The 27,950-nt window shown below is 38.0% G+C and overlaps 2 protein-coding genes and 1 pseudogene across 2 annotated transcripts; 1 reads left to right on the top strand and 2 right to left on the bottom strand.

Moving 5' to 3' along the window:
- The first annotated feature begins 10 nt into the window (after positions 1-10).
- On the top strand, positions 11-5,915 carry LOC133728800 (receptor-like protein EIX2). The gene is made up of 2 exons (XM_062156239.1): positions 11-2,702; positions 5,448-5,915. The coding sequence occupies exons 1-2, from the start codon at positions 36-38 to the stop codon at positions 5,685-5,687; spliced, it is 2,907 nt and encodes a 968-aa protein (XP_062012223.1). The 5' UTR covers positions 11-35; the 3' UTR covers positions 5,688-5,915.
- Positions 5,916-6,047: 132 nt separating this feature from the next.
- On the bottom strand, positions 6,048-9,341 carry LOC133728804 (ycf3-interacting protein 1, chloroplastic-like). The gene is made up of 3 exons (XM_062156243.1): positions 8,572-9,341; positions 8,368-8,481; positions 6,048-6,955 (listed from the first exon to the last, which is right to left on the bottom strand). The coding sequence occupies exons 1-3, from the start codon at positions 8,584-8,586 to the stop codon at positions 6,860-6,862; spliced, it is 225 nt and encodes a 74-aa protein (XP_062012227.1). The 5' UTR covers positions 8,587-9,341; the 3' UTR covers positions 6,048-6,859.
- A 4,095-nt stretch (positions 9,342-13,436) lies between these two features.
- Positions 13,437-27,184, bottom strand: LOC133728802 (ycf3-interacting protein 1, chloroplastic-like; annotated as a pseudogene).
- Between the last annotated feature and the right edge of the window lie 766 nt (positions 27,185-27,950).

Raw genomic sequence — 27,950 nt, 5'->3', positions numbered from 1 at the left:
CCAACTATCCCTTACAACAAAAACAACATCAAATTATGGTTAACTTGAACCCGATCTCTCACCTCATTCTTCACCTTTTGCTCTTCCTATTTTTAGCTTCTTCAGGTTCGGGGCATGGAGTTCCAGGTTCATGCTTCGAAGAAGAGAGGCAAGCTCTTCTCAACTTCAAACATGATCTCGCCGATCGTTCTGGCAGGCCTTCTGACAGACTTTCTTCTTGGGTGGGTCATGCATGCTGTCAATGGCAAGGGATTTCATGCAACAACCGAACTGGTCATGTTGAAAAGATGGACCTCCGAAATACATATTCAGATACCCACTATGAAGATTGGAACTACACTAAGTATAACCAGTCCGTTTTAGTGGGTAAGATGAATCCTTCTTTGCTTGGCTTGAAACATTTATCTCACTTAGATCTAAGCCAGAACGATTTTCAATTCGTTCACATCCCCAAGTTTATTGGGCAGCTTAAGAGTTTGAGGTATCTCAATCTCTCATATTCCGACTTTGGAGGAGAGATTCCCTCTTCCCTTGGTAACCTCTCAAACTTGAACTATTTGGACCTCAAGGGTTATGCCTATCACAATGGTGTTTCTTCCAAAAACTTGAATTGGCTTTCTCATCTATCTTCCTTAAAATATCTCAATCTTAGAGGTGTGAACCTTAGCAGCACAGGAGTAAGTTGGCTACATGATGTCAACATGCTTCCTTCACTCTTAGAGTTGCATTTGTCTGATTGTCAAATTGATGGAAACCAGCTTCCACTCTCCCTGCCCGCAATTAACTTCACATCACTTTTGGTCCTTGATATGTCTTCCAATGTTATTAATTCTGCATTCCCCACATGGCTTTTAAATCTTACTAGCCTCAAATCCCTCGAACACCTAGACTTATCTGGTATGTATCTCCAAGGTCAAATTCCTCAAGTTATTGGACATCTGTGCAAGCTAAAGATGTTAAATCTCAGGGGGAACAAATTTAGCGGAGGTCTTCAAGAGATTTTGAGTGGTTTCTCAAATTGTCGAGATAATGGGGGGATGGTAAGTGAATTGCAGCATCTTGACCTCAGTTCCAACTCTTTTTCTGGATCATTTCCAGAATCTTTTCGACACCTATCATCCTTGAAAACACTTGACCTCCGTTTCAACTCTTTTTCTGGATCTTTTCCAGAATCTTTCCGACACTTATCATCCTTGGAAACATTGGATCTCTCTTATAATCGTATGAACGGTTCCATTATTCCTCAAGGTTTGGGACAACTCTCTCAGCTAGTCTACCTAGATCTGTCTGGGAATCCATGGAAAGGAATTCTAACGGAAGCGCATTTCATAAACCTCACGAGATTGGAGACATTTCGAATAGGCCCAGACAGACCTGCTTTGTCATCATCCCTCATTTTCAATGCGACTGATGACTGGGTTCCCCCATTCAACCTCCGCGAAGTTTACATTCAAAACTGCAGAGTGGGTCCTGCGTTTCCGGTATGGATTCGATCTCAAACTCAACTAGTTGATGTCCTGCTTGATAATACTGGAATTTCTGATCGAATACCTGAGGAATGGCTCTTGAAGATATCTTCACAGGTTGAATCCTTGCATTTACCTAACAATGACATTGGCGGAAAACTTCCCTTCCAATTCAAGTTTCCGAAAATAACTGTCATAGATTTGCGTCATAGTCAATTTGAAGGCACACTCCAGCAGCTTTTGCCCACTAATGCACCTCTGTTACAAGAGTTGTATCTTTCTGATAATCATTTGAAAGGAAGTATTCCACCTTCAATTTGCCAATTGCAACATATGGGAATTCTTTCTCTAAGAAACAATCAGTTTTCTGGAGAGTTCCCTCAAGAATGGAGTCTGTGGAGCCAAATAGTTGTCGTGGATGTCTCAAACAACAATCTCTCTGGTAAAATTCCAAGTTCAATGGGCATCCCAAGTTCTCTTGACGTTTTGAAGATGAGCAACAATCTTTTTGGGGGAGAAATTCCTTCTTCCTTGCAAAATTGCTCTCGTTTGATTGATATTGACTTTAGTGGCAACAAACTCACTGGAATCGTACCTGTATGGATGGGGTCAAAGCTATCTCAATTGCAAGTTCTACAATTGCGATTCAACTTTTTAAGTGGAAGTATTCCCCAACAGTTGTGCAATCTTCAATACCTTCATATCCTAGACCTAAGCCATAACAACATTTCAGAGACTATTCCCATGTGTTTGAGTAATTTGACTACTCTGCGCTACGATGTATCCACCTGGTATGACTTTCACAATTACGACGAGTCAACAACTGTTAGCATGAAAGGAAGAGAACTTGTATATGACATTGATCATACTTTACATTTCGTAATGAGCATTGATTTTTCATCTAATAATTTAGAAGGTGAAATCCCTGAAGATATAAGTTCTCTCGTTGAATTGGTTTCCTTGAACTTGTCCAGGAACCAATTAATTGGAAAAATTCCATGGAAGTTCAGCAACTTAAGCAACTTGGAAACGCTTGATCTCTCACACAACCACCTTTCAGGAGAGATTCCCCAAAGCTTTTCTTCTTTGACCTCACTGTCTCACTTTAACTTGTCTTGTAATAACCTTTCTGGAAGAATTCCTTCAGGGCCCCAGCTTCAAACATTGGATAATTCATCCTACATAGGGAATCCATCACTCTGTGGTTTTCCTCTTTCAACCAAGTGCCAGGGAGATTATTGAAAGTCACAATGAATATAATTGATTTATTAGCTTGATTACATGAGACTAATTGTTGGGATTTTATTGTAATTGATAGGTTACAAATCTGGCAATTAATATTGTCATATCTTGTTGTAATTATAGGCTGATTGTATAGAATGATTCTCAGCCTCTAGAATTTTCTTTTCCTTTGTATATAATTATAACACATTCTACTAAACATATATGAAAATATAGAGAATCATTCTCTGCAATTTTTATTCTCAATCAGCATTTTTAACATGGTATCAGAGCTCCGATCTTGGTTGCTCTAGACATTTTCACCTTTTGAAAGTTATTCTATTATCTTAGCTATTCAACATGGCGAATCACTCAAAGCTTTCGAGAAGTGCCCTTATTTCCAAGTTGAAGTCTATTTGGGAGGAACTGGTGTTCAACAATGATATTCCACCTTGCACATGTGGAGCTATAAAGAATCTCATGGAGGTCGAGCCAATTCAATCAGATACAGAAAATGGTACATTCTTTCCATCTTGTCATTCCGCTCGCTCTTTATCACAACAATCTCAAGATTGGATTATTGATAGTGGTGCAACCGACCACATTGTGTCATCACCCAAATTCTTTGACAAATCATCATCAAAATCTTCTTTTGTCAACCTACCCAATGGTTCTAGCGTAGGTATCACTTCTGTTGGGTCAATAGAACTCAATTCAAATTTGCCTATTAACAATGTTCTTTGCGTGCCATCCTTTCGAGTCAATTTACTTTCTGTTAGCAAATTAACTCGCCAACTCCATTGTACTATCCTCTTTCACCCAGATTTTTGTGTCTTACAGGATTTGGCAACGAAGAAGGTGATTGGCATAGGGAAGCATCACAATGGCTTGTACTACTTGTCCCAAAACACCGCAGTCCAACCACCACCCGTAACACATAATGTCTCTATTACCCATGATTTGTGGCATCGTCGTCTTGGTCATCCATCTACCGCACCATCCCAATTTTTGGAAAAATCAACATCTGGTATAACTTTTGACTTAACATTTGGTCCCCCGGGAAAAAATGCCATTGGTTGCAAGTGGGTGTACAAAATCAAATACAACTCTGATGGCTCCATTGAACGCTACAAAGCCCGTTTAGTTGCCAAAGGGTATACTCAGAAGGAAGGACTAGATTATAAAGAGACATTTGCTCCTGTTGCCAAACTTACTACTGTCAGATGCCTCTTAACTATTGCCTCCGTTCGCAATTGGCCATTGCACCAACTTGATGTTCAAAATGCATTCCTCCATGGTGACTTGGTTGAAGAAGTTTACATGGTCCCACCTCCAGGTCTACGTCGACAGGGGGAGAACATGGTGTGTCGACTCAACAAATCTTTATATGGGTTGAAACAGGCATCTCGCAATTGGTTTTCAACATTTGCACATGCCTTACAAAATGCAGGGTTTCGACAATCAAGGGCAGATTATTCATTATTCACTCGGTTACATGAAAATTCATTTACAGTTGTTTTGATTTATGTTGACGACATGATCATTACAGGGAATGATGAATCTGCAATCCATAATCTCAAAAATTTCCTGAGTAACAACTTTTGCATCAAAGACCTTGGAAATTTGAAATATTTTCTTGGTGTGGAAGTTGCTCGTTCTAAGAAAGGCATTGCTATCTCCCAAAGAAAATATACTCTTGATCTTCTTGATGATGCTGGTTTACTTGGTGCACGTCCAGCAAAATTTCCTATGGATCAGAACTTGAAATTGACTGCAACAGATGGAGAGATTCTCAAAGACCCTTCACGATATAGAAGGTTGGTTGGTCGTCTCATTTATCTCACAGTCACAAGGCCTGACATCACATATTCAGTTCATATCCTCAGTCAATTCATGCATCAACCTAGAAAACCCCATTTTGAAGTAGCATTACGAGTTTTAAGATATCTAAAAGGCACACCAGGTCAGGGTTTATTGTTTCCATCACAAAGTTCTTTAAAGCTAAAAGGTTATTGTGATGCAGATTGGGGTGGTTGCCCCACAACAAGGAGATCAGTTTCTGGTTATTGTGTTTTCCTTGGTGATTCTCTTATCTCTTGGAAATCCAAGAAACAAAGTGTTGTATCTCGCTCATCAGCAGAAGCAGAGTATCGTTCTATGGCCTCTGCTACTTGTGAGCTCACTTGGTTGAAATATCTTCTTCAAGATTTACAGGTACATCATCCAGAACCTGCAAGGTTGGTTTGTGACAACCAAGCTGCTCTATATATAGCAGCAAATCCTGTATTTCATGAGCGCACTAAACACATTGAAATGGATTGTCATGTTGTTCGTGAAAGAATTCAAATGGGAGTGATTGCAACAGCCTATACGCCATCTACCCAACAAGTTGCAGACATATTTACCAAGCCCCTAGGTGCTACGCTTTTCCATTCACATTCACGCAAGTTGGGCATTTTAGACATTCATGCTCCAACTTGAGGGGGAGTATTGAAAGTCACAATGAATATAATTGATTTATTAGCTTGATTACATGAGACTAATTGTTGGGATTTTATTGTAATTGATAGGTTACAAATCTGGCAATTAATATTGTCATATCTTGTTGTAATTATAGGCTGATTGTATAGAATGATTCTCAGCCTCTAGAATTTTCTTTTCCTTTGTATATAATTATAACACATTCTACTAAACATATATGAAAATATAGAGAATCATTCTCTGCAATTTTTATTCTCAATCAGCATTTTTAACAGAGATGACACGATCACAAAACAAACTATTCATGGAAGAGACAGTGAAGATGAAGATCATAACGGAAAGCTTGGTTTCTATATCAGCATGGTCCTTGGGTTTGTCATAGGCTTTTGGGGTGTTTGTGGCACGTTACTCATAAAGAAGTCATGGAGGTATGCCTATTTTCAATTCTTTGGCAACATCAAAGATAAAATAGCACTGGCAATTGCTTTAAAAGTAGCTTGTTTGCAGAGAAGATTCTGATGGGGAAAAGAACTTGTGATACAATAACAAGAATCATGTATGTTCTTTCTTTTAAATATCGTAATGTAATGTAGCTATAGATAATAAATCAAATCAAGGATAGTATGATGCTAACTTGATGTTCTTGATTTTTTCGCTTTTCTATCTTTGCATATTTGTTTTAAATTTTGATAGTGGAATAATGGCATGTTCTGATCACTGGTCAAGAAAATGGTTCGAAATTAATTAGTTGCGAATTGTGTGCTCATGATCACTGTTGTTTCATTGAAAAACCTAAAAACTCTAGAGTAAACTCTCCCTTGCTTCAAGTACTCTTTGGTTGATATAATTTAAGACTCCAACCAGCATTTGATCTTTACTTGATTCATTGCATTAATGGATTCTTTGTTTGAATAAAAAACAATACTGTGAAGTGTCTCTTTATGGGTCTTTGGATGGTTGGTGAATGGCCTAGATTCAAAGTCAAGGAAACCAAGGACCAAAACTAGCAAGGAGAGGGTCTAAATCCAGGAACTTAAAAGGAGGGACTTCTTCAAGAACAGCAGCCAACTGTTTCCTGGTGGGAGCATCGGGACCTTTGATGCCAACGAGTTTCCAGCTCAACTTCTCTCATGTCCTCAATTGCGATGGTGATTCTTAACCTTCATATCATAAAGCATTACAAAGTCAATCGAGTTTGAGAAAATCATCAAAAGAATTGCTCAACGATATTGTATTATACTCATTGAAAATCATGCCTCGGCTTACACCAAAACCAGAAAAGCATTTACAACATTAAGCTATGAGTTAATTAGTACTTCATGCTTTAATCTGCATTCATATTGCACAGGCTAAAAAGTACTGATGAGCTGTTTCTGAATGAACTAAATCAAGAAGGTATCATAGTAATCTACTTCTATTGCAAATTCTAACCATTACTTACAACAATGGTAATTATTCTCTTGTTTTTCTTTTACACTATTACTGTAAACCACAACATAATTAACTATATATACATGTTTAATAGTGTATTCATTATTCCATATTCTTCTTAATCTGGTAATTGCAAGAACATGATTAAAAACACCAATTTATCATGAGAAAGCCAAGGAAACAAACCACAACTGAATGCACATCTGACTCACCCTTAACATCAGCATCATCAATCTCTGCAGCTGTATTCCAATCAATGTTCAGTCTCTTAGCAGCCTCTTTAAGATCAATACCAGTGTCTGTGACTCTTGCATATAGTGATTTTCCTGGCTTTCTCTTTGCTGGTTTAACTGAACCTACCGAATGACAAAATTTAAAACAAATGAGAAATTTGATACACAGAGTTGGACAGATAATTATGAAAGAGCGCGGTGGAAAGCCATCTCATGAACAGTGTATATTGAAAGTAAAATGTCATCTGTTCTGTGTTTTGAGAGATTCTGTAACGAGCATTGAAAAAAAAATGAATTGAGGAGCTGAGAAGGAAATCTTCATCGAATGAGTTCTAACATGTTGACTAAGATAAAAACAAATTGCATAATTTTCAGACAATTTTATTTTGATTTGGCAGTATCACAAGTCTTTCCTAGAATAAAAAGAGTGGACCATTAGGACAAACATGGAAAAGTCACAACATGTTACAAAAAATCGATAAACTTAGATAAAGTGCAAAGCAACTGATATTAGCTACAGATTACAAACAAAAAGTATCATATCCAAAATCAACCATTACCAAACTCAAGTTACAATAATACCTCCAGATTGGGCCATCAATTCATTTCCTCAGCTAGCAGTTTAAGTGCAAGTCGATTTTTGGGGATTGTTCCCTCATTAACCTACATCAGGAATCACATATTAAGGGCATTATAAATAGATTGCTCTTTTCAATTATCAACATCTCACGAATCTCAAATAAAAGGTATCCTTCTTCTGCCAACAAGACTAGATATCAAAGCAAAGAGCAATGACTAGCATACAAATTCAACTTTGGTTACTAATAATAAAATCATTTTTCTTCATCATACTCAAGACCACAAAGCTTTTATAATACAGTTATCAGTAGGAACTCTTTCTTCCACTCATGCAGAAGCTATAATGGAATTTTACATAAACAAGGCACAGCTGAGAACATTATTTCGCAACAAGAAAGTTCAATATAAAAACTGAGTGATGAAAGAGAATTTATCAAACTCAAGATTGAGCAATGATAACCACTACTCCACGTTATGGCAATTATCATAGGTCTGATGAATTCTTTTGAGAATTGAAATGCATTATAAGCTACTAATATTCTAGTTCTGCTCATTCTTTATACATTACTTCCTTAATTATTGATATAATAAGATCCCCAAAAAGAGAAAAATGGATACTCGTTTGACTAACTATAATTAATAGTGAAATTAATTGATGAATAACAAATGCCAAACATGCATGTTTTGAAGAATGTCTCTAAAACTACCCCGCGCCCAATGATCGGACTACGTCTACTCAATTTGTGTAGTTGGACAAGATTCCACCCACCATTTGATCCTAGCTTCATTGCATTCATGTAATCTTTGATTGAATAAGACAATACTGAGAAATGTAATGATACCATTGTAACCAAAACCATCCACACATGCGGTAATTTGGCAGTTTCATGAATCATGGCATTCGAAATTCGCTTACAATGAGTACTAAGCATAGGAATTTAAAAGGTAGGACTTACTTCTTCAAGAACAGCAGCCAACTCTTCCCTGGTAGGAGCATCAGGATCCTCAATGCCAAGGAGTCTCCTCCGCTCAACTTCTCTTATGTCCTCAATTGCAATAGTAAGGTTAACCTTCATATTCCACAACATTGCAAAGTCAATCGAGAAAATCAAATAGTAAAGAAAAAGAACAAAGAAATGCTCAATAAAACTGTATTGTACCTCATTGAAAATCATGTCTCTGGTCTTCTTAGGAAGCGTGTGGTGCGAGTGGCGCCACCTGGAGCATGTGCGAACTCGTCATCATCATCACTCCACTAGAGTGAGGAGCTGAAATCTTTCACAGGCTTCATTTGCAGCATTTAAGATGAGTTGAGTAGCATTGGTAGGCAGCTGGAAATTATCCTCAAAAACTACCTTATTTCTCCACTTCCATAAATACCAACAAGTGAAAACAAAAATATTGCACCATCTTAAATTCTCAGTATAGAAAACAAGGCAATAGAGATTTGCAGAAAGCCATCCAAGCCAATCCAATTGAAAAGCATTTCTAATAGTGGTAGGCCAACTAAGAGATTCCCAGATGGTGGGAGCTTTAGGGCAGTCCCTAAATAGATGCAATAGAGTTTCTTGGCTCCTTGAACAAGCATGACACATATCATTTTCAGTAAAACCTCTTCTAGCTCTCTGGACATTTGTAAGAAGTCTACCATGAACAATAGTCCATAAAAAAGGTTTTTAATTTGGGAGGTAATATTCATTCCCCAAATGAATTTCCATTGAAATCGATTAATGGATTATTTGTTTGAATAAAAGACAATATTGTGATGTGTCTCTTTATGGGTCTTTGGATGGTTAAAGAATCGCTCAGATTCTATGTCAAGGAAACTAAGGACCACAACTAGCCTAGGAGAGGATCCGGGAACTCAAAAGGAGGGACTTCTTCAAGAACACCAGCCAACTGTTCCCTGGTGGGAGCTGTAGAAAGTGATATTTTGATATTTTGATGTTTACAAATGTACACATATATAGCAGTGAGATACTGCTGTTACAATGAACCTATTAAACTCTATTTACAGCTATAATCAAAACTGATATGCAATTATAGCAGAATCAAAACAGCCTATGTATTCAATGGAGGAGAATCATATGGCTGGAGTTTAGGAGAAGATTTAGTTTCTCTAACATCCCCCCTCAAACTTGGCGGTTCTGGACGAACAAGTTTGCCGGAAAAGAGAAGATGACGAGACTTGTGAAGCGGTTTGGTGAGTAAATCAGCAGGCTGATCAATGGAAGGAATGAAGCAGACACGGTGACTGCCAAGAGCAACCTTTTCACGAACATAATGATAGTCCAGCTCAATGTGTTTGGTACGAGCATGAAACACAGGATTAGACGCCATATAGGTAGCACTTAGATTATCACAATGCAAGAAGATGGGGAACTGAACGTTAGCACGTAGTTCATATAGCAGATAGCCCAACCAAGTAGTCTCTGCGCAGGCATGAGCAAGAGAACGATATTCTGACTCGGCACTCGAACGAGCAATTGTAGGCTGCTTCTTGGAGCACCAAGAGACCAAATTGGAGCCAAGATACACAAGATAACCGGATGTGGAACGACGGGAGTCAGGGCAGCCTGCCCAATCGGCATCAGAATAAGCAGAAATATGAACCGGTTGCTTCTGAGGAGCAAAAAATAATCCATGACCCAAGGTGCCTTTGACATAGCGGAGGATGCGTTTCACGGCAACCAAATGAGGGTCACGAGGCTGACTCATAAACTGGGAAACTGAGTTGACCGCAAAAGCGATATCCGGACGGGTAATCGTGAGATACTGTAAGGCACCCACAAGGGCACGAAATTCTGTGGGATTGGCAAGTAAAGCACCATGAGTGGTAGTGAGGGTATGTTTGGCAGACATAGGGGTACTGACTGGCTTACTGAGCAACAAATCATGCTTGGAAAGAAGATCATAAGCATATTTCACTTGATTAATATGCAGGCCATGTGAGACGGTATGAACCTGCAAACCAAGAAAGTAGTGCAGTGGCCCCAAGTCTTTAATATCAAAACAGCGACCAAGGGCATCAATGAAGCTTTGGAGAAGATCAGCATTGCTGCCCGTAACCACAATATCGTCAACATACAGCAAGAAATGAATAGTGTCTTGACCGTGGTGAAAGATGAACAAAGAGGAATCTGCCAAACTTTGGAAAAACCCAACCGACAACAGAAAAGAGCTCATTCTTTGGAACCATGCTCGAGGAGCCTGTTTCAGGCCATAAAGGGCCTTGTGGAGCTTACAAACATGAGTTGGCCTAGCTGTGATCAATAAAACCAGGAGGTTGAGTCATGTAGACTTCCTCCGTAAGAAAACCATGGAGGAAAGCATTCTTGACATCTAATTGGCGAAGAGCCCAACCACGAGACACAGCAAGACTAAGAACAGTACGGATTGTAGCAGGTTTGATGACAGGGCTAAAAGTTTCTTGAAAATCAATACCTGGCTGTTGGTGGAAGCCCTTAGCCACAAGACGTGCTTTAAAGCGGTCGACTGAGCCATCCGGATTGCGCTTCACCCTGAAAACCCATTTGCAGCCAACTGTGTTCTGAGCCGGAGAGAAGGGAACCAGGGACCAAGTGTTATTCTTCATGAGAGCATTGATTTCTTCGGTCATGGCAGCACGCCACTCTGCTTTCTTTGAAGCTTGTGAATAACAGGTGGGTTCGGCAGAGTCAATCAAGGTGAGGAGAGCTCGAGGAATGGGATACCTGATTGTGCCGTCAGTCCGAATTCTGGTTTGGTGAGTACCATCCCGGAGTCGTGTGACCATGGGGTGGTGTGGAGGAGGAGGTGGGCTCACAGCAGGCGCTGGAGGAGGTGGGCTTGCAGTAGGCGCCGGAGGGGGAGGGCTCAGATCAGGCGCCGGAGGAGGTGGGCTTGTAGTAGGCGCCGGAGGATGCGGAGGGCCCGGTTGCGCATCCGCAGATGGCGACGGAACCGAACAGAGAGGGTCAGCGACAGTTGGGTCGGCTGCTGATGGTAACGGATCCCGAGCTGGAGGGTCAGTTGCAGATGGCGACGGAACCCGAGCTGGAGGGGAGGCTGCAGATGGGTCGGCCGCAAACGGTGACAGAACAGGTGCAGGCCCCTCGTGGACTGCGATGGGCTGGGAATGAGCGGCGGCGACGGGGGCAGGCCGGGGACGGCGGTGGTAGGTGATGATGGGGGCAGGCCGGGGACGGCGATGGTAGGTGATGATGGGGGCAGGCGATGTAGGGACTGATGGAGGCGTGGTTGAGTCTGAAGATGGTGATGCCGAGATAGAATCTGGAAGGGAGGGAGTGGGCTGAAAGCTTGGGCTGCCAGGCAATTGGGCTTCTGGAGCAACAGTCAGGCTTGGGCTAGACAAAGATGTGAGCTCTAATGTGCTTGAGGCCTGTGTAGGCAGGTCCTGCAAACTTTTATAAGGAAAATGTGATTCGTTAAATATGACGTGCCTAGAGATATAGACACGACCAGTGCGGGGATCAAGACAACGGTAACCTTTATGGTGAGGGCTGTAACCTAGAAAAACACACTCAAGACTACGACTAGAGAGTTTATTAGAGACATAAGGACCGAGATAAGGGAAACAAGAACAACCAAAGACTCGAAGAGAGGAATAAGAAGGTGGACTCCCATAGAGACGAGTATGTGGTGTATCCCAATTAAGAACAGGCGTAGGAAGAATATTAATGAGGTAAACGGATGTTAACACGGCTTCAACCCAAAGATGATGTGGAGCACCTGAAGTAAGAAGGAGGGTGCGAGCCATGGTGGCAATGTGGCGGTGTTTACGCTCGGCAAGACCATTTTGTTGTGGTGTGTGAGGACAAGAAAATCTTTGTTGAATGCCCAAGGATTGACAAAAGTGAGAAAAAGCACGATTGACAAATTCAGTCCCATTGTCACTTTGGAGAAATTGAGGTGATTGTTGAAAAATATTGCGTATCATAGCAAGGAAGGTTTGAAAATGGGTGAGAACTTCATTTTTGCGACGCATTGGATAAATCCAAGTATACCGAGAAAATTCATCGGTAAAAAGAACATAATATTTGAATCCGCTAACGGAAAGGGTAGAAGAGGACCAAACATCACTATGAAGAATTTGAAAAGGAAAAGTTGCGCATTCTTGATTATATTGAAAAGGCAATTGATGAGATTTGCTAAGTGCACAATCTCTGCAAAAAGAGCGAAAAGACAACTTAGAACCAATACTAGACCCTAAACGAGCTAAGACATTTGAAGAGGGGTGACCCAAACGGTTGTGCCAGATGGCGGAGTGAGTGGAGGCAAGTGCATAGGGAGTAGTGGACACGCTTGATAGATGGATAGGATAGAGACCATCCTTACAAGGGCCTTGAAACAAGAGACGACCAGTGAGTAAACAATAGATTTGATAGAAATCAGGAGCAAAGAGGAAAAACACACGATTATCTTTAGTGAACCGTGCAACCGACAATAGATTTTTACGAATGGAAGGAATACGGAAGACATCAGATAAAGAGAATTGAGAGGAGCCTAAGGACAAAGGAAGAGTACCGGTATGAGAAATGGACATTGAATCCCCATTACCCATATACACGTTGTGTGGACCACCATAAGGTTGAGAATTGTTGAGAGGCATAGCAGTCATGTGGTGAGTTGCACCCGTATCAGGATACCAATTGGGATCAGCAGCAAAATGAGCTCCAGCAAAGGGTGTTGCTGTGGATGGGCCAGGAAATTGATGGGGACATTGGTGCAGCGAATGATGACTTGTGTGGCAATTGGGACACCAATTTGGAGGTGAAGAACGCACAGCCCAAGCAGGAGGAGTGAAAGGCCCAAAGGGCTGAGCTAGCTGCTGTGGCGCATGAAAGGGAGCCGCACTGGTGGAATTCGACAAAAACAGAAACTGATTAACACCATTGGAGGAGTTTGGTAAAGGATTGGAGGAAGAGGTGGTGGCAGCCATGGAAGAGGAGGGGGTGGGGGAAGACAAGGACAGAGAACAAAGGAAAGAGGATCAATAAGGTGAGAACCTAAACTACTGATACCATGTAGAAAGTGATATTTTGATATTTTGATGTTTACAAATGTACACATATATAGCAGTGAGATACTGCTGTTACAATGAACCTATTAAACTCTATTTACAGCTATAATCAAAACTGATATGCAATTATAGCAGAATCAAAACAGCCTATGTATTCAATGGAGGAGAATCATATGGCTGGAGTTTAGGAGAAGATTTAGTTTCTCTAACAGGAGCATCAGGATCTTTGATGCCAACAAGTTTCCTGCGCTCAACTTCTCTCATGTCCTCAATCGCGATGGTGAACTTAACCTTCACATCATAAAGCATTACATAGTCAATCGAGTTTGAGAAAATCATAAAGCAAGATAATAAGATGTCTTAAGAACCAAGGATTAGCTAAACCAGAAAAGCATTCACAACATTAAGTTTTGAGTTGGTGAGTACTTCATGTATAATTAAACTTTAATCAGTATTCATATTGCACAGGCTAAAAAGTACTGATGAGCTGTTTTTGAATGAACTAAACCAAGAAGGTATCATAGTAATCTACTTCTATTGCAAGTTCTAAATATTACTTACAACAATGGTAGTTATTCTTTTGTTTTTTGCGTTTTACACTATTACTGTAAACCACAACATAATTAACTATAGATGTTTAATAGTGTATTCATTATTCCATATTCTTCTTAATCTGATAATTGCAAGAACATGATTAAAAGCACCAATTTTTCGTGAGAAAGCCAAGGAAACAAACCACAACTGAAGGCACATCTGACTCATCCTTAACATCAGCATCGTCAATCTCTGCAGCTGTATCCCAATCAATGTTCAGTCTATTAGCGGCCTTCTTAAGATCAATACCAGTGTCTGTGACTCTTGCATATAGGGATTTTCCTGGCTTTTTCTTTGCTGGTTTAATCTGAGCCTACAGAATGACAAAAATTAAAACAAATGAGAAATTTCATACCCAGAGTTGGATGGATAATTATGAAAGAGCGCGGTGGTGAGCCATCTCATGAAAAGTGTATATTGAAAGTAAAATGTCATCTGTTCTGTGTTTTGAAAGATTCCGCAACGAGCATTGAAAAAAACATTTCAATTGAGGAGCTCAGCAGGAAAGTCTTCATCGAATGAGTTCTAACGTGTTGACTAAGATAAAAACAAATTGTATAATTTTCAGACAGTTTGATCTTGATTTGGCAGTATCACAAGTCTTTCCCAGAGTAAAAAGAGTGGACCATTAGGACAAACATGGAGAAGTCACAGCACCTTACAAACAATCGATAAACTAAGATAAAGTGCAAATCAATTGAGATTATCTACAGATTACAGACAAAAAGTATCATATCTAAAATCAACCATTACCAATACTCAAGTTACAATAAATCAATAATACCTCTAGATTGGGCCATTGAATCATTTCCTCAGCTAGCAGTTTAAGTGCAAGTCAATTTTTGGGGATTTTTCCCTCATTCACCTACATCAGGAATCACATATTAAGGGCATTATAAATAGATTTGCTCTTCTCAATTTTTAACATCTCATGAATCTCAAAGACAAGGTATCCTTCTTCTGCCAAAAAGACTAGACATCAAAACGAAGAGCAATTACTAGCATACAAATTCAACTTTGGTTACTAATAATACAATTATATACTATGAAATCTTCTTTCTTCATCATACTCAAGACAACAAAGCTTTTATAAGACAGTTATCATTAGGAACCCTGTTTTCCAATCATGCAGAAGCTATAATGGAAATTTACATGAACAAGGCACAGCTGAGAACATTATATCGCAACAAGGAAGTATAAAATAAAAACTGAGTGATGACAGAGAAATTTTCAAACTCAAGATTGAGCAATGATAACCACCACTCCATGGCACAGCAATTATCATAGGTCTGATGAATTCTTTTGAGACTTCAAATGCATCTTAAGCTACAAATATTTCTAGTTCTGCTCATTCTTTATACATTGCTTCCTTAATTATTGATATAATAAGACCCCCCAACAGAGAAAAATGGATACTTGTTTGACTAACTACAATCCATAGTGAAATTAATTGATGAATAACAAATGCCAAACATGCATGTACTGAAGAATGTCTCTAAAACTACCCCCCGCCCACTGTTTGGACTACGTGTACCCAATTTGTGTAGTTGGACTAGATTCCACCAACCATTTGATCCTAGCTTCATGTATTCTTTGATTGTATAAGACAATAGTGTGAAATGTAATGATATCATTGTAACCAAAAACATCCACACATGCGGTAATTTGGCAGTTTCATGAATCATGGCATTCTAAATTCGCTTACAATGAGCACAAAGCATAGGAATTTAAAAGGTAGGACTTACTTCTTCAAGAACAGCAGCCAACTCTTCTCTGGTCGGAGCATCGGGATCCTCAATGCCAAGGAGTCTCCTCCGCTCAACTTCTCTTACGTCCTCAATCGCAATAGTAAGCTTAACCTTCATATTCCACAACATTGCAAAGTCAATCGAGATTGAGAAAATTAAATAGTAAAGAAATAGAACAAAGAAATGCTCAAAAAACTGTATTATACCTCATTGAAAATCATGTCTCTGTTCTTCTTAAGAAGCTCCAACACCTATCAACAACAAGAGTGAGTTTCAGGGCCAAGTGAACAGAAACCCATGAATCTATGAACTAAAGCAGCATACCCTTTTGATTTGGCTGATGTATTCGAGGTCGTCAGGAGTAGGGTCACTTTCTTCTTCTTGGTCATCGTCTTCATCTTCTTCTTCATCGTCCTGGTCTTGTTGGGTAGTCCAAGATGACGACGAAGACGATGAAACTTGCAACTTCCTATCTGGGTTTCCGGCGAGTAGTATTGTGGGCCTTGGGCGGTGGCGGAGAGTGAGCTGAGACCGTGAAGGGTGGCAATGGCAATGGCAATGGTTGAACCAGACTGGGAGGGTTTGGGACAAAGAAGAAGATGAGGAGGAGGAAGCGTGTGGTGCGAGTGGCGCCACCTGGAGCATTTCACTAGAGTGAGGAGCTGAAATCTTTTACACGGTTCGTTGCATTTGGAATGTGTGTTCTGGGTAAAACTAGCATTCATGCCCGCGCGTTGCTGCGGGTTTTAGAACAAAATCTGAAAGTTTAGAAGGATAGAGCATCTCGTTAAGAACTTGTTTTACTAAAATCTAGTGTTCAAAAACAGGTTACAGTTGCTGTTGGAACAGCTTGCCAAAAATAAGTTGTTCTACTTGTAGGCTAACTTAATTACAATGAATGCCTAATCTGCTTGCCAAAAATAAGTGATGATCTCCATTAGCATATATGTGTGCTAAGAAGTTGTTAGCTAGTGATGATCAGTGGTGGAGGTTGTCCAAAAAGTTACTTCCTCCAGTTCTATTTACACCAAAAGTGTCATGACATTTCAGTCCATTTTTTCTTTGTTGATGGTTTTGGTCGATGGTGTTGCTGATTCAATGCTGGTCTCCCTGTCATTGTGAAAGTAAGAAATTATAAAAGCGACAGTAAAAGTCAGAAATTATAAAGGAGGCAAGTTTCATAATGAAAAAAGGAAATAATTTTTTTTTTTATCCCAATTAGCAATAGCCAGAGCAATGGACATGTTTAATACAGCAATGTGCCAAAAGGAAGTTGGATACAGGAATTGTAAGTTTACTTAAACCACAATAAGTTCAAGTTTCAACCAACCCTTTATTCAATACGAATCAACACCCATAGCTCACAATGATTGGAATCAATACTGTAAGCATTACCTCCTTAAAAACGATGGATGACTTAAGCCCTGGAAATAGTATCTTCTCTAATCTGCTAATGATGACATCTGCCCCAAGCTCCTTCTTTGATTCATAGTCCTTTCGAGAGAAGTCCCTAATATAGAAATTACCACCTCATTAGCAATTCAAATTTTACAAACACTGATTCTAGAAGGGGTTAGGGAAGAGGGTGGGGAAAGGAACAATAATGGTCAACCATTTATTTATTTTGATAACATATATTTACCTCCCAGTCTTCAATGGAAGAGGTCGTAAATATGAAGAATACGGTGCCCTTCTGGAGCCAACGATGAATCAAGAACAGTTGGAATACTTATGAATATACTTCCATAAGGCTCCTCTAACCTTCTCCAATCGTCCTGAAAAAAAAAATGCAAGACAATGAGGACTGCATGAATTAAAACACGCCTATTTCATGTACAAAAAAATACCAAAGGTAATATTATAACTGAATTTTATAGAAGTTAAAGATCTTAGTATGGTATGTCTTTCAAATTTACCTTTAAAAGGATTTCTCTTCCATTACGTATTGATACACCTGAACATGTATCAAAAAGCATATTTTAGTAGCAATATTAGGAAGAAACACAAATTTTTTTCCACATCAATTGCCCCAAGATCGATGCATGACCTATCAATTGAACATTTGTTTCACTGTGCTATCATTGGTACAGTTGAAACTGGGATATATGATTCCATTCAACAATTATGAGCTAGACATGATCAAACTTCAAATATAAACGATGCCAAAGCTGCATCAACAAAATAAATTTAGATGTTAAATAAGTCAAGGCCAAAGTGACTACAAAGTCAATGTAAATGTTCTGTAAACATTAGAAGTATCAGCAATTCTTTTTTGGGTCTTTAAGTATCTGGGATTAAACACTTTAGAATCTGAATTATTGATATCAAAGGAAGCATAAGAAGACTCCCAGAAGCAGGGCGCATCATTTGTTAGCTTGGCTATTAGTTTGTTTAGTATGTTGAGTATGTTATCAAGAAAAGAAGATTGAACAAAATTAAAAAAAAAAAAACATGGGAACAAAATCAGTCAACAAATAATGAAAATATGCTCCCAACATTGCACACAACAGAGAAGTCAAGAAATTCATTGCTAACTGTCCCAGTGATCTGGCTTGCAGAGACTATGAAGATCATGAACCTATCTCAAAATTAAACCCCCAAACACCTGAAACAGATAAAACCCATATGATATTCCAGGCTCCAGAGTCCAAATTGGCTCTGAAATTAAGTATCACAGCCACCCACACCTTGAACACAAACATGAAGATCATACAATCAATGATCCCAGAAACCATGCAAACACAGCAAACCCAAAAACTCGATGAAGATAAAAATAAAAAAGGTACCGATTGTTCCCGTCCCCCTCTTCCTTTTCTCTGAGTTACCTACCTTCTTCACCTGTTAATTTCAAATATTACCAATCAGATGACTCCAGCTCTTCCAATTATGGGAAACAAATGGAATTTAATTACCAACCTTATCAATCATTGAAATAAGAAATGGAAACAAATGGAATATCTAACCTGACCTCATCGAAATAAGACAGAATCAACTCCATACAATAATCCAATACAGTATGAATAAGAAAGATGCTACACCTGGAACGAAAAAGAGAAGAAAAAAGAAGTGTTCATAAAGACACCAAATGAAAAATTGCTCGCAGAAATAACAACAAAGCAAAAAATGATATATACTAACAGATGCATGACACGATTTGCTAAATCTAACTACTTCCCATATCTAATTCCACATAACACAGCTCTAATGCAAACCCACACAAAACCCAGATTAAAAAAAATGCTAAATCACCCACAAAACCAAATTCAAATGCCAAACCAAACACAGCTAGATAAACCCACATACCCACATACCTTCACATGCATGCACCTGTAAAGCTTACATAAAGCGTCAGAATTAGAAAGACGAAAAGAAGGAAAAATGGGTAAGAAAAAAAAAAAAAAACTTGAGTGAGGAACCATGTCTCACAAACCTTCCAATTTGTCATATTGCAATGGACTTCTCCTGATGTATCTGTCAATAATGGAAACGCTCATAAGGTTTTGAAATGAAGCAAGCATTCATGCATGGAAACATTCATGAGATTTTGACATAAAGTAATGATTCCAGTTTTTGGTAAAATTTACAGAAATCCATTACAACAAAATTGCATGCACCGACATTCAAAACCAACCGACCAAATAAGAAGCGCTTACCTAAAGCTCAAAGTCTCAAAGATATCTGATTGCTCAATCGGATCGTCTGATTTGATCAAAAGATTGCCAGCTCAATCGAAACCGAGAATCCGAAACCCCTGCATAAGCCAAACCCCAAATCAATCACATATAAACACAAATCAATCACATACAAAGATTCGAAACGAATTTCTTTCACAAAAACCCAACAAATAAGTCCTAAATCGAACAAAAATGCAGTAAATGATGACATGCAGAACCTACCCACTGTTACCAACCCTCTCCCTCTCTCTCACTCTCTGTCAACAATAGAACGCAGAACTCAGCTGAAAAACGAAGAGAGAGGAAAAAGATCGCTTCTATCAGTTCAGCACATTTTATAGGTAGGTCAAACAGCAAACCGTAATTATTCCAACAGACGAAGGGCAAAATGGTCTTTTCACATTAACGGCTCGGCTCGAGCCGGCACTGTTACTAAGCCGATGAGCAGTTAACTGAGAATTAGAAGATACTAGAAAATTTGCCCGCGCGATGCTGCGGGTTAGTATTTTTTTCCATGAATTTTTAATTTTATACGCATGGAGTAGTAACCCCAAACCAAGAAATATTGACCGAATATGTTGTTGTTTTACAAATTTTGACCAGACTTGAATATATAGATATTTCAAATATGGACGTCTTGAACAGGAGCTGGTATTTAAGCCAAGCTTCTGTATTTACATTTTCCAAAAGACAGATATTCTAACCAAAGATATTATTTATATACAAATTAAAAAATGGTTAGTTCTGGTGAAAATATCTTACAATTTAAGATTGAACCAATCATTCCATATGAGTTCTTCAGATGTGTAGACTGTTGCTTCAGATGTGTACTACTTATGGATTTCGAGAAGATGAATAGCACCAAGGTCGAGCTTGTAACATACTGCAAGTTACTACTAATAAAGAGAAGTCCACCTGCAAACAGAGCAACGATAACTTCAAATCAACCATTAACTAAGAGTTTAGTTATTTGGTCATTAATACTGTAAGATAATCATACTGGGTGTTCTTTGAACCTGTGTAGAGCTACTCCTGGCATCACTGCACATATAAATGACTCTGCATTGGTGTTGTACTTGAGCAAGTTAGTCTTTCCAGCATGGTATTTTTGTGACAAAATCTAGATGATTACTTTACATATTCATCATGATTGCAGTGTACATACCTTGTTTGGTATTAATTCTTTGTTCACTTATCAGCTACAAAGTGTTACTCTTGCTGGCATAAAAGAGTCTAGGGAAATACATTTGAGCAGAGCGAAGACTGTTTATTCTCAAATTGGCAGTGAGAAAGAGAGAGCTGGAATCATGAAAAATTTGAAAGGTTTTAGCATAACTCAAATGAAATCACAACCAAAAACATTCAAGTACCAGAAACATGCTTACCATTTTGATAGATTTGACATTCATGAAACAATCACCAATGTAACGAATCGGATTTTTAGAACGTACAGAAAATAAATTCAAGAGGTAAATATTTCAGACACGACTACCAGTCTACCTAAATATTTCAGCTTCAGCATCACAAAGCCTTAAACTTGATTATGCTCAGTAAAAAATGTAAACTAAAGGCAAGACTCAGTAAAAATCTTACCCAATCATGGAGTTGTTCCTCTTGATGAGTTTAGTTTGTGTCTGCATTTCTTACTCCCTTTTGGTAGCCCTAGATTTCCAGATCTGCAGACCACCACAAAATGAAAACAAAACCATAACTTTACTACTGAAACTTACATTACAAACACAAAAAACAGAGAAAGTTCTAACCTCTTCTAAACTACAAAAAAAAACAAAGAGCATTGCACAGAACATTATTTGTTGACTTCCAGGATAAATTAACAGCTTCTTCAGGGAGTGATTGAGGTCAGTTAAAGTTGTGATTCTGGAAAGAAAAAAAAAATACCGATTGTTCCCGTCCCCTTCTTCCTTTTATCTGAGTTATCTACTTTCTTCACTACCCCAATATAAACTACAGAAACCTCTATGTGCATTCGCAAAGCTCACATCTTTACCATTCACAGGTTCACCAAATTAGAGCAGGGAACAAATCAAACCCAACAAACCTAGAAACACAGATTAAACAAATCAAAACGAACCTGATACAATAATCTTCTTGTTATCAGACACCTTCACTTCTCTAAACACATTCAATGCGGCAGAATCCTTAACAATCTGAAGTGGGTCTTTTTTAACCTGAAGCATTCCAGGAAATTGTAAACCAACTAACCTACATGCCAGAAAATGTCCAATATTGACTAAAAGGAAAACGCTAAAGAATATTTGGTTGGTCTCTGCAGAACCCCAACAATTTGTCTCTTTTCTAAAAATGTGTTTTTCATTACTATAACTTGGTAAAGCAAATTTGGACAAATCAGAGCCCGAGTTATGAGATTAACATAGTGATTGGAAAGAAGGAGTCCAATATTGCAAATTTGAAGAAACCAAGCATATATAATCATGATGCAGCAAAAAAATGAAAATATGATCGAGGACAGAAAGAATTGGAAAGAAGGAGATGGGGATTTACCTCAACTGATGGATTCCGTAATCGAGTCTGGGTTTGCTCCGATGTTGATCTCAGAAGCAACTGAAGGCTGGCAATTGGTGATTCAAGATTCCACCAAAGCCGATCGATCTGTAGGAAACATATTTGCGATTAAATCACATACCCATTATCAAAACAATGGAATAAAGCCCAATTGCATCCATCTAAATCAAGCACAACATCTATTTCAAAACAAAAAGATCCAGACTAACCAACAATACCTCAAAACAATAAACTGACCGGTAGCAAGTTTGAGATTTTGAGCAGGAAATGTATCTCTATCTCGGTTTTGGATTTCTGTGCGAGGAGCGAGAGAAATTTGTTGATTCGAGTGAGAGCAAGAGCGATTTGGATTGGGTTCACTGCGACTGGCGAGAGAGAGGAAAATAGATCGATTTGCATGTGACTAAACACGATGAAGGCTTCCATATAACTGACGCCTTTTTTATCTCTGTATACAACTCGAGGGCAGAACTGGCATTTCGCAGGTGAACAGTTATGAACCGTGCTTAGGAACAGTGTAGGACCAACTTATGAGGAAGCAAAGTTCAATTCTCTGTGACTGATAACATGACCCTAATTAACACAGTATATTACCATCCGACTTTCATGTCATAATCTTGAATGTCTGCATTATTGTTTCTGCAAATAGAAGATAAACTAATTTAACAAAAACTCATCCAAGGTTTCATTTTTTTTTTCTGCGTTCACTTATTCATCCTACCTACCCTTCTAAAATATAAAGTAAAAGTTGATCATCATTTTGGACAACAGAAGATATCCCAATATTAAATCATCAAAAAAGTTTATGTAACCGAGAAGTTTTTGAATCAAGTAAGGTATCACACCAATCATCAACAATTATCTTCTCAATCACAATTGAATTTAAAAGCAGAAATCTGATGAGTGCTAGTTCAGGTGTCATGCCGGAAATGTCACTTACTTTGACAACTCGCAGTTGGTTGAATGCACAATTGTTGCTATCATCTAACCAACAGCTTGCTTCTCTTCAAATAGGTCCATCTTGTCATTGATTCTACACAAAGGTGAAAGTTTCTACAGCATTAGCATCTGAAATTTCTGAAGAAATAAAAAGTTAACAAATATAAAGTAGGTTGTAAATTTCATTTTAAATTGCATTTCAACTGCAACAGAACAAAACGAAAACTAAGGGGAAAATGACTGTTCAATTTGCAGGAACCTTAAGAAGAAGGTCAAAAACATGATTAATAAAAAAGCTGTAAACCAAAAATATGAACAAAAACAAAGGAACTTTTTTTATGCATAAGCTGATTCATATATTAAAAAGACAAACAAAAAAGGCACATAATGGTTCAACAATAAACCCGGATTAAATAAAAGAATGAGTTAATAGCCACCAATAGCAAAATAGAGATATACCCAAAGGAAAAGTTAAAAACAACAATACAGAGAGCAAAAATCACTTCAAGCTTACGCATAAATCTAATGATCTAAATGTTGCTGTTATTCACACGAAGTCAATAGACAAAAGCAACTACAAACTAATGCAAAATGCAATTCCAATTTTATACTAAATTAACCACATCCTTGCTTGTATCTTAAATCTTTTATAGACTGAATCATACCAAACTTGAAATTCAGCAACGCAATAAACAGAGGTAAATAAACATGAGTGTAGATAGTATTTGAAATAAGCAAAAGCTAGGAACTTGTTGTGAAGGGGGGAAAAACATACACCATCAATCCAAAACCAGACAATAACTGGAATAAGCACCTTTGAAAAAAATGGAAGTGATCGACATCTCACCTGTCAGCTTTCTTATGGAGTTCCTTTGTAATCATGGAAGAATGCAGAGATAATCAAAATACATGAACTTAAATTTTTTGTACAGGAGGTTGAGTTTACCTTGCTGAAATAAAGTTCAGTCTTGTCAAGGAGTGGACCTAGGGGAGTTATATCAGATTGGCTGCATCAAAATGACCCCCGAATCAGAACCCAAAATAAAACTTTAAAGAAACAGGAACCCAAATTTTGTACATAAACTGGGACAAAAAAACCGAACTGGGTTTAAATTTGTCATTAAAAGCCACAGTCACAATAAATGCTGATGACTAATAAAAAGAAAAGGGAGTCCTATATATTGTCAATAGTATCTTTTTTAATGTGTATGCAGGTCGATGTACAGTACAGCTAATTGTACTAATCCAATAAGGAAAAGTGTTATGACTCCTACTTTCCAGTTTCCATTGATAGAGGTTGGCTAATGGTAGGATTCATAAAAGGAGCATGATATATGTTGAAATCAAATATAAATTAACACATAGCCAAAAACTCCTCAGCTCTATTATCTCCTTCAGCCTACTGTGCATAATTAAACAACAAATCTCACAAAAAGACATAAAAGATGAAACCTGGAGATTAACAATTAAAACAGAAACACTTGCTTGTTTCTTGTCGTACACATCCATGTTCTTGTTGTATTCAACCTTCCTCTTCTCTGCCTTCGCCTAGTAGGGTTCTTTCTCCTATATAATTTTTACCTAAAAGCAACAATCAGAAAACTATTGGAGAATATTCCAGCAATAAACAAATTATTTACAAAAAGAAAGCCTGAAAACTCACAACATCAGACAACGATTGTCATTTCTCACCACCAGTTTTGCCAACCTGGTCAATAACGTCAAAGAAATTATAATAGACTAATTAAAATCATTCAAAATTTGATCAAAAAAATTTCATATTTAGGAGAATTTAGCATGTAGATCTGGGAAATGAGATTGACTTACAGCAGCGTCCAATTTTTTGTTGGAATGTTCCTACCTGTACCTCTCTAAACACCTGCCTATTCAAAACCAAAACGAAAAGTCAGCGAAATAGAGTCACACCTTAAAAAAAAAAAAGGGGGGAAATTTTCACAGATCTAAAAAATTCATGAACATGCTCAAAGAGTCAAAGGTCACTCCTTTCTCTAAATAAAATGAATCCCACAACCCTACAGAGATCATCACTCGATATATGTTATATACTAACCATAGCCACAGTTTTGAACTTATAAAAACATGTCAATTCATCCAATTAAGTAACCGAATCTATTACACTCAATTCACCTCAAAAATCAATAATAAAGCAAGAAGAATGGCATTATACACAGAAATTTCACTTTCATACCACATATCCATAAGTAGGCAATGATGGTAACTTAACAGTCTAGCTGATTACGATATGCATAGAAATTGAACACCCTTAAATAACATTAAAAAATATATCAAAATTTCAGCAGCAAAACAGACTGACCTTGCCACAGAACTTGCTGACCTTATTCACCGCACAGTATGCAATTCCTCTACATCAAGTATATCCTAAACCCTAAAGTGAACGCAGGAAAAAAAAATGAAACCTTGGATGAGTTTTTGTTAAATTAGTTTATCTTCTATTTGCAGAAACAATAATGCAGACATTCAAGATTATGACATGAAAGTCGGATGGTAATATACTGTGTTAATTAGGGTCATGTTATCAGTCACAGAGAATTGAACTTTGCTTCCTCTCTTTTTCTCTTCGTCCGCAGAACCCAAATGGTTTTGCCCTCTGAAAACCCAAAAGCCACTATTATGCAAACTATAATAGGAAATCAATGATACACAATCGCTCACCCGATCAAATATGCCTAAACTTCTCATGCTATGCCCAATTGAATAAAATTAGCAGAAATCAAAGAGCAAAAATATCCCAATTGAAATCAAGACTGAAACTTTAGTGTAAAATCCAATCCAACTTATGAACCCATAAACTAACTGAGAAGAATCAAGGAAATCTACTTACAGGAGACTTGGTCTTTGGACCTCAACAGCGATCGCAAGCCTGCACACTCTTCTCTGCAAATGGCGTAACACCAATGTTTGCAGGACATCAAGTAAATCCCTCCTCTTCCATATTCGCTGATTCTTAGTTCATGTTCATTTTGATAACATGATGCTATTGCGAATTGGATGAGTCCCTTAACCCTCAATCGGCCTAGATGCGGAAGCAGAACCCATTCCCTTTCTCCACCCCTCTCTCTCTCTCTCTTTTTGAGTAGAACAAAAAAGCAGATGTCCATTTTCCAGAGCAAACACGTAGATGTAATCAAAACACGCAGCAGTGGCAGGCTGCGACACCTATCGGGGGCAACAATGCAGAAGTCCAGAAAACAGAGGGGTAAAAACGGTAGTGCATGTCTCAATTGGTAGTCCCGTTGTACATTGCAGAAAGAGCAGGTATCAAAGAGAATTACCTTGCTTCTGGAGTAGATTGCTAGTGGCTCCTCACTGTAAATAGGAGTACAAATAAGAAAGGTGCTGAAAATATCAGAAATATGGAAAAAGGACATGCTCAATTCATGGGAATTTTTGCAGCATAGCTAGTTTCAACATTGGATGTTTTGGAACGACCTGGAGAACCTAGCCTTTTCCGATCACTTTCGTTCCGACTCCCAGCACCATCTGCATTACAATTTCCATTATTTCTAAAAAAAGGAAAACACAATGAGTATATCAGAATTTAAGAAAGGCAAAACATGCAGGTACTAAATCCATTACGCCCTTCCTCATACCTGTTTGACGGCGTATCCTCCAGAAGCCCAAATCTTAAAACATCAACTGCACAAAAAAAACCCAATTCAATCTATCAACAACTCATCCGACTAAGTTTGAAGTCTGATTCAACCGAGAATGAAGAAGAAGAAAAAACTAACACAAAAAAATTACAGCTGCATGAAGGCTCAAACCTGAGAAATCAATCAAAATACCTGAAGACATGAAAAAAAATATCACCGATTAAACCATAAAAACTGAACAAAAAAAAAATTGAAAATCGAATACCCAAGATTCGTGTTCTTCTTCCTTAACTGAGAAACCCATCACCAGCCTTTCAAGATCATTAATAATCTTAGCCCAAACCCCAAATCAGTGACATAAAAAGATTTAGTGTGATTTTGAAGAATTTTTTTGAAAAAAAAAACCCAGTAAATACCTCTTAAATCGAAGTGAGTTGTACTGTATCTCTCCTCAACGAAGCAGACCCAATTCTCTCCCCCTCTTTTTGCGAGGCAAGTAAGCTCTCTCTTTTGCGTAGAGAAAGAAGGGCATGCAACAACTCTACTATCTGTCAGCTCAGCATATCAAAAGGTGGCAGGGGAATAGAGTAAAATCTGGGTCAGGCAGCGGGGGCAAAAGCGGAAGTACACTGTTCATAAGGAGTTGCTTATGAACAGTGCCTATGAACAGTAACCCACCTTTAGTATATAGTAAATGAAAATTACATGCATTGGTTAATTCTATATATCCTCAACCTTTCTTCTTTACATCCAATTTTAATGGTTAGTTGATCAACGAATTACTATTTTTGTGGGTTTTAAACTCGTATGTAGTTGAGTCCAAACTCCAAAGGTTTGGGTTTTCCATGTACATTGTTTTGGACTCGATCCAAACTTCTCATTGAACACATGCCAACACCATTTTTGGTTTTTGTTTTTGCAAATTTTTTTATTGAATCTAGAATGTCCAACAACTTTCTTATTATAGAGATTCAAAAATTAAAATTTCTATAATTTTTCTATAACAATAAAATAAAAATAAAAATAAAAATTTCAACAACTTCTCTATTACATTCCCTATAACTTATTGTTTAGACTTCAATATGATATTATATTTTAAATTTAAAAATGTAATTAAATAATTTATGATGCAAATGAATATAATTTTAAAAGAGAAAAAGAAAAGTGTTAAACATAAAGGGAAACTAGTGATTATTGTAATATGAACTCCTCAATATCTCTAAGATAGAGATATGTTTAGAGAAGCTAGTCGAGCAAAAAAAAAAACAAAAAAAAACTCATTTTTTTCTTAAACTAGAAAAAAAAATGAAAAAAATTGTTGGAGATAGTTCTAAATCTAGAATTTGCATTCGATGTAATGATGTATGCGGTATGCCTATTGAA

This window comes from Rosa rugosa, chromosome 2, assembly GCF_958449725.1.
Source record: "Rosa rugosa chromosome 2, drRosRugo1.1, whole genome shotgun sequence".
Lineage (NCBI taxonomy): Eukaryota > Viridiplantae > Streptophyta > Magnoliopsida > Rosales > Rosaceae > Rosa > Rosa rugosa.
The sequence above is the reverse complement of the archived record's forward strand: the minus strand, read 5'-3'. Positions and strand labels throughout refer to the sequence as shown.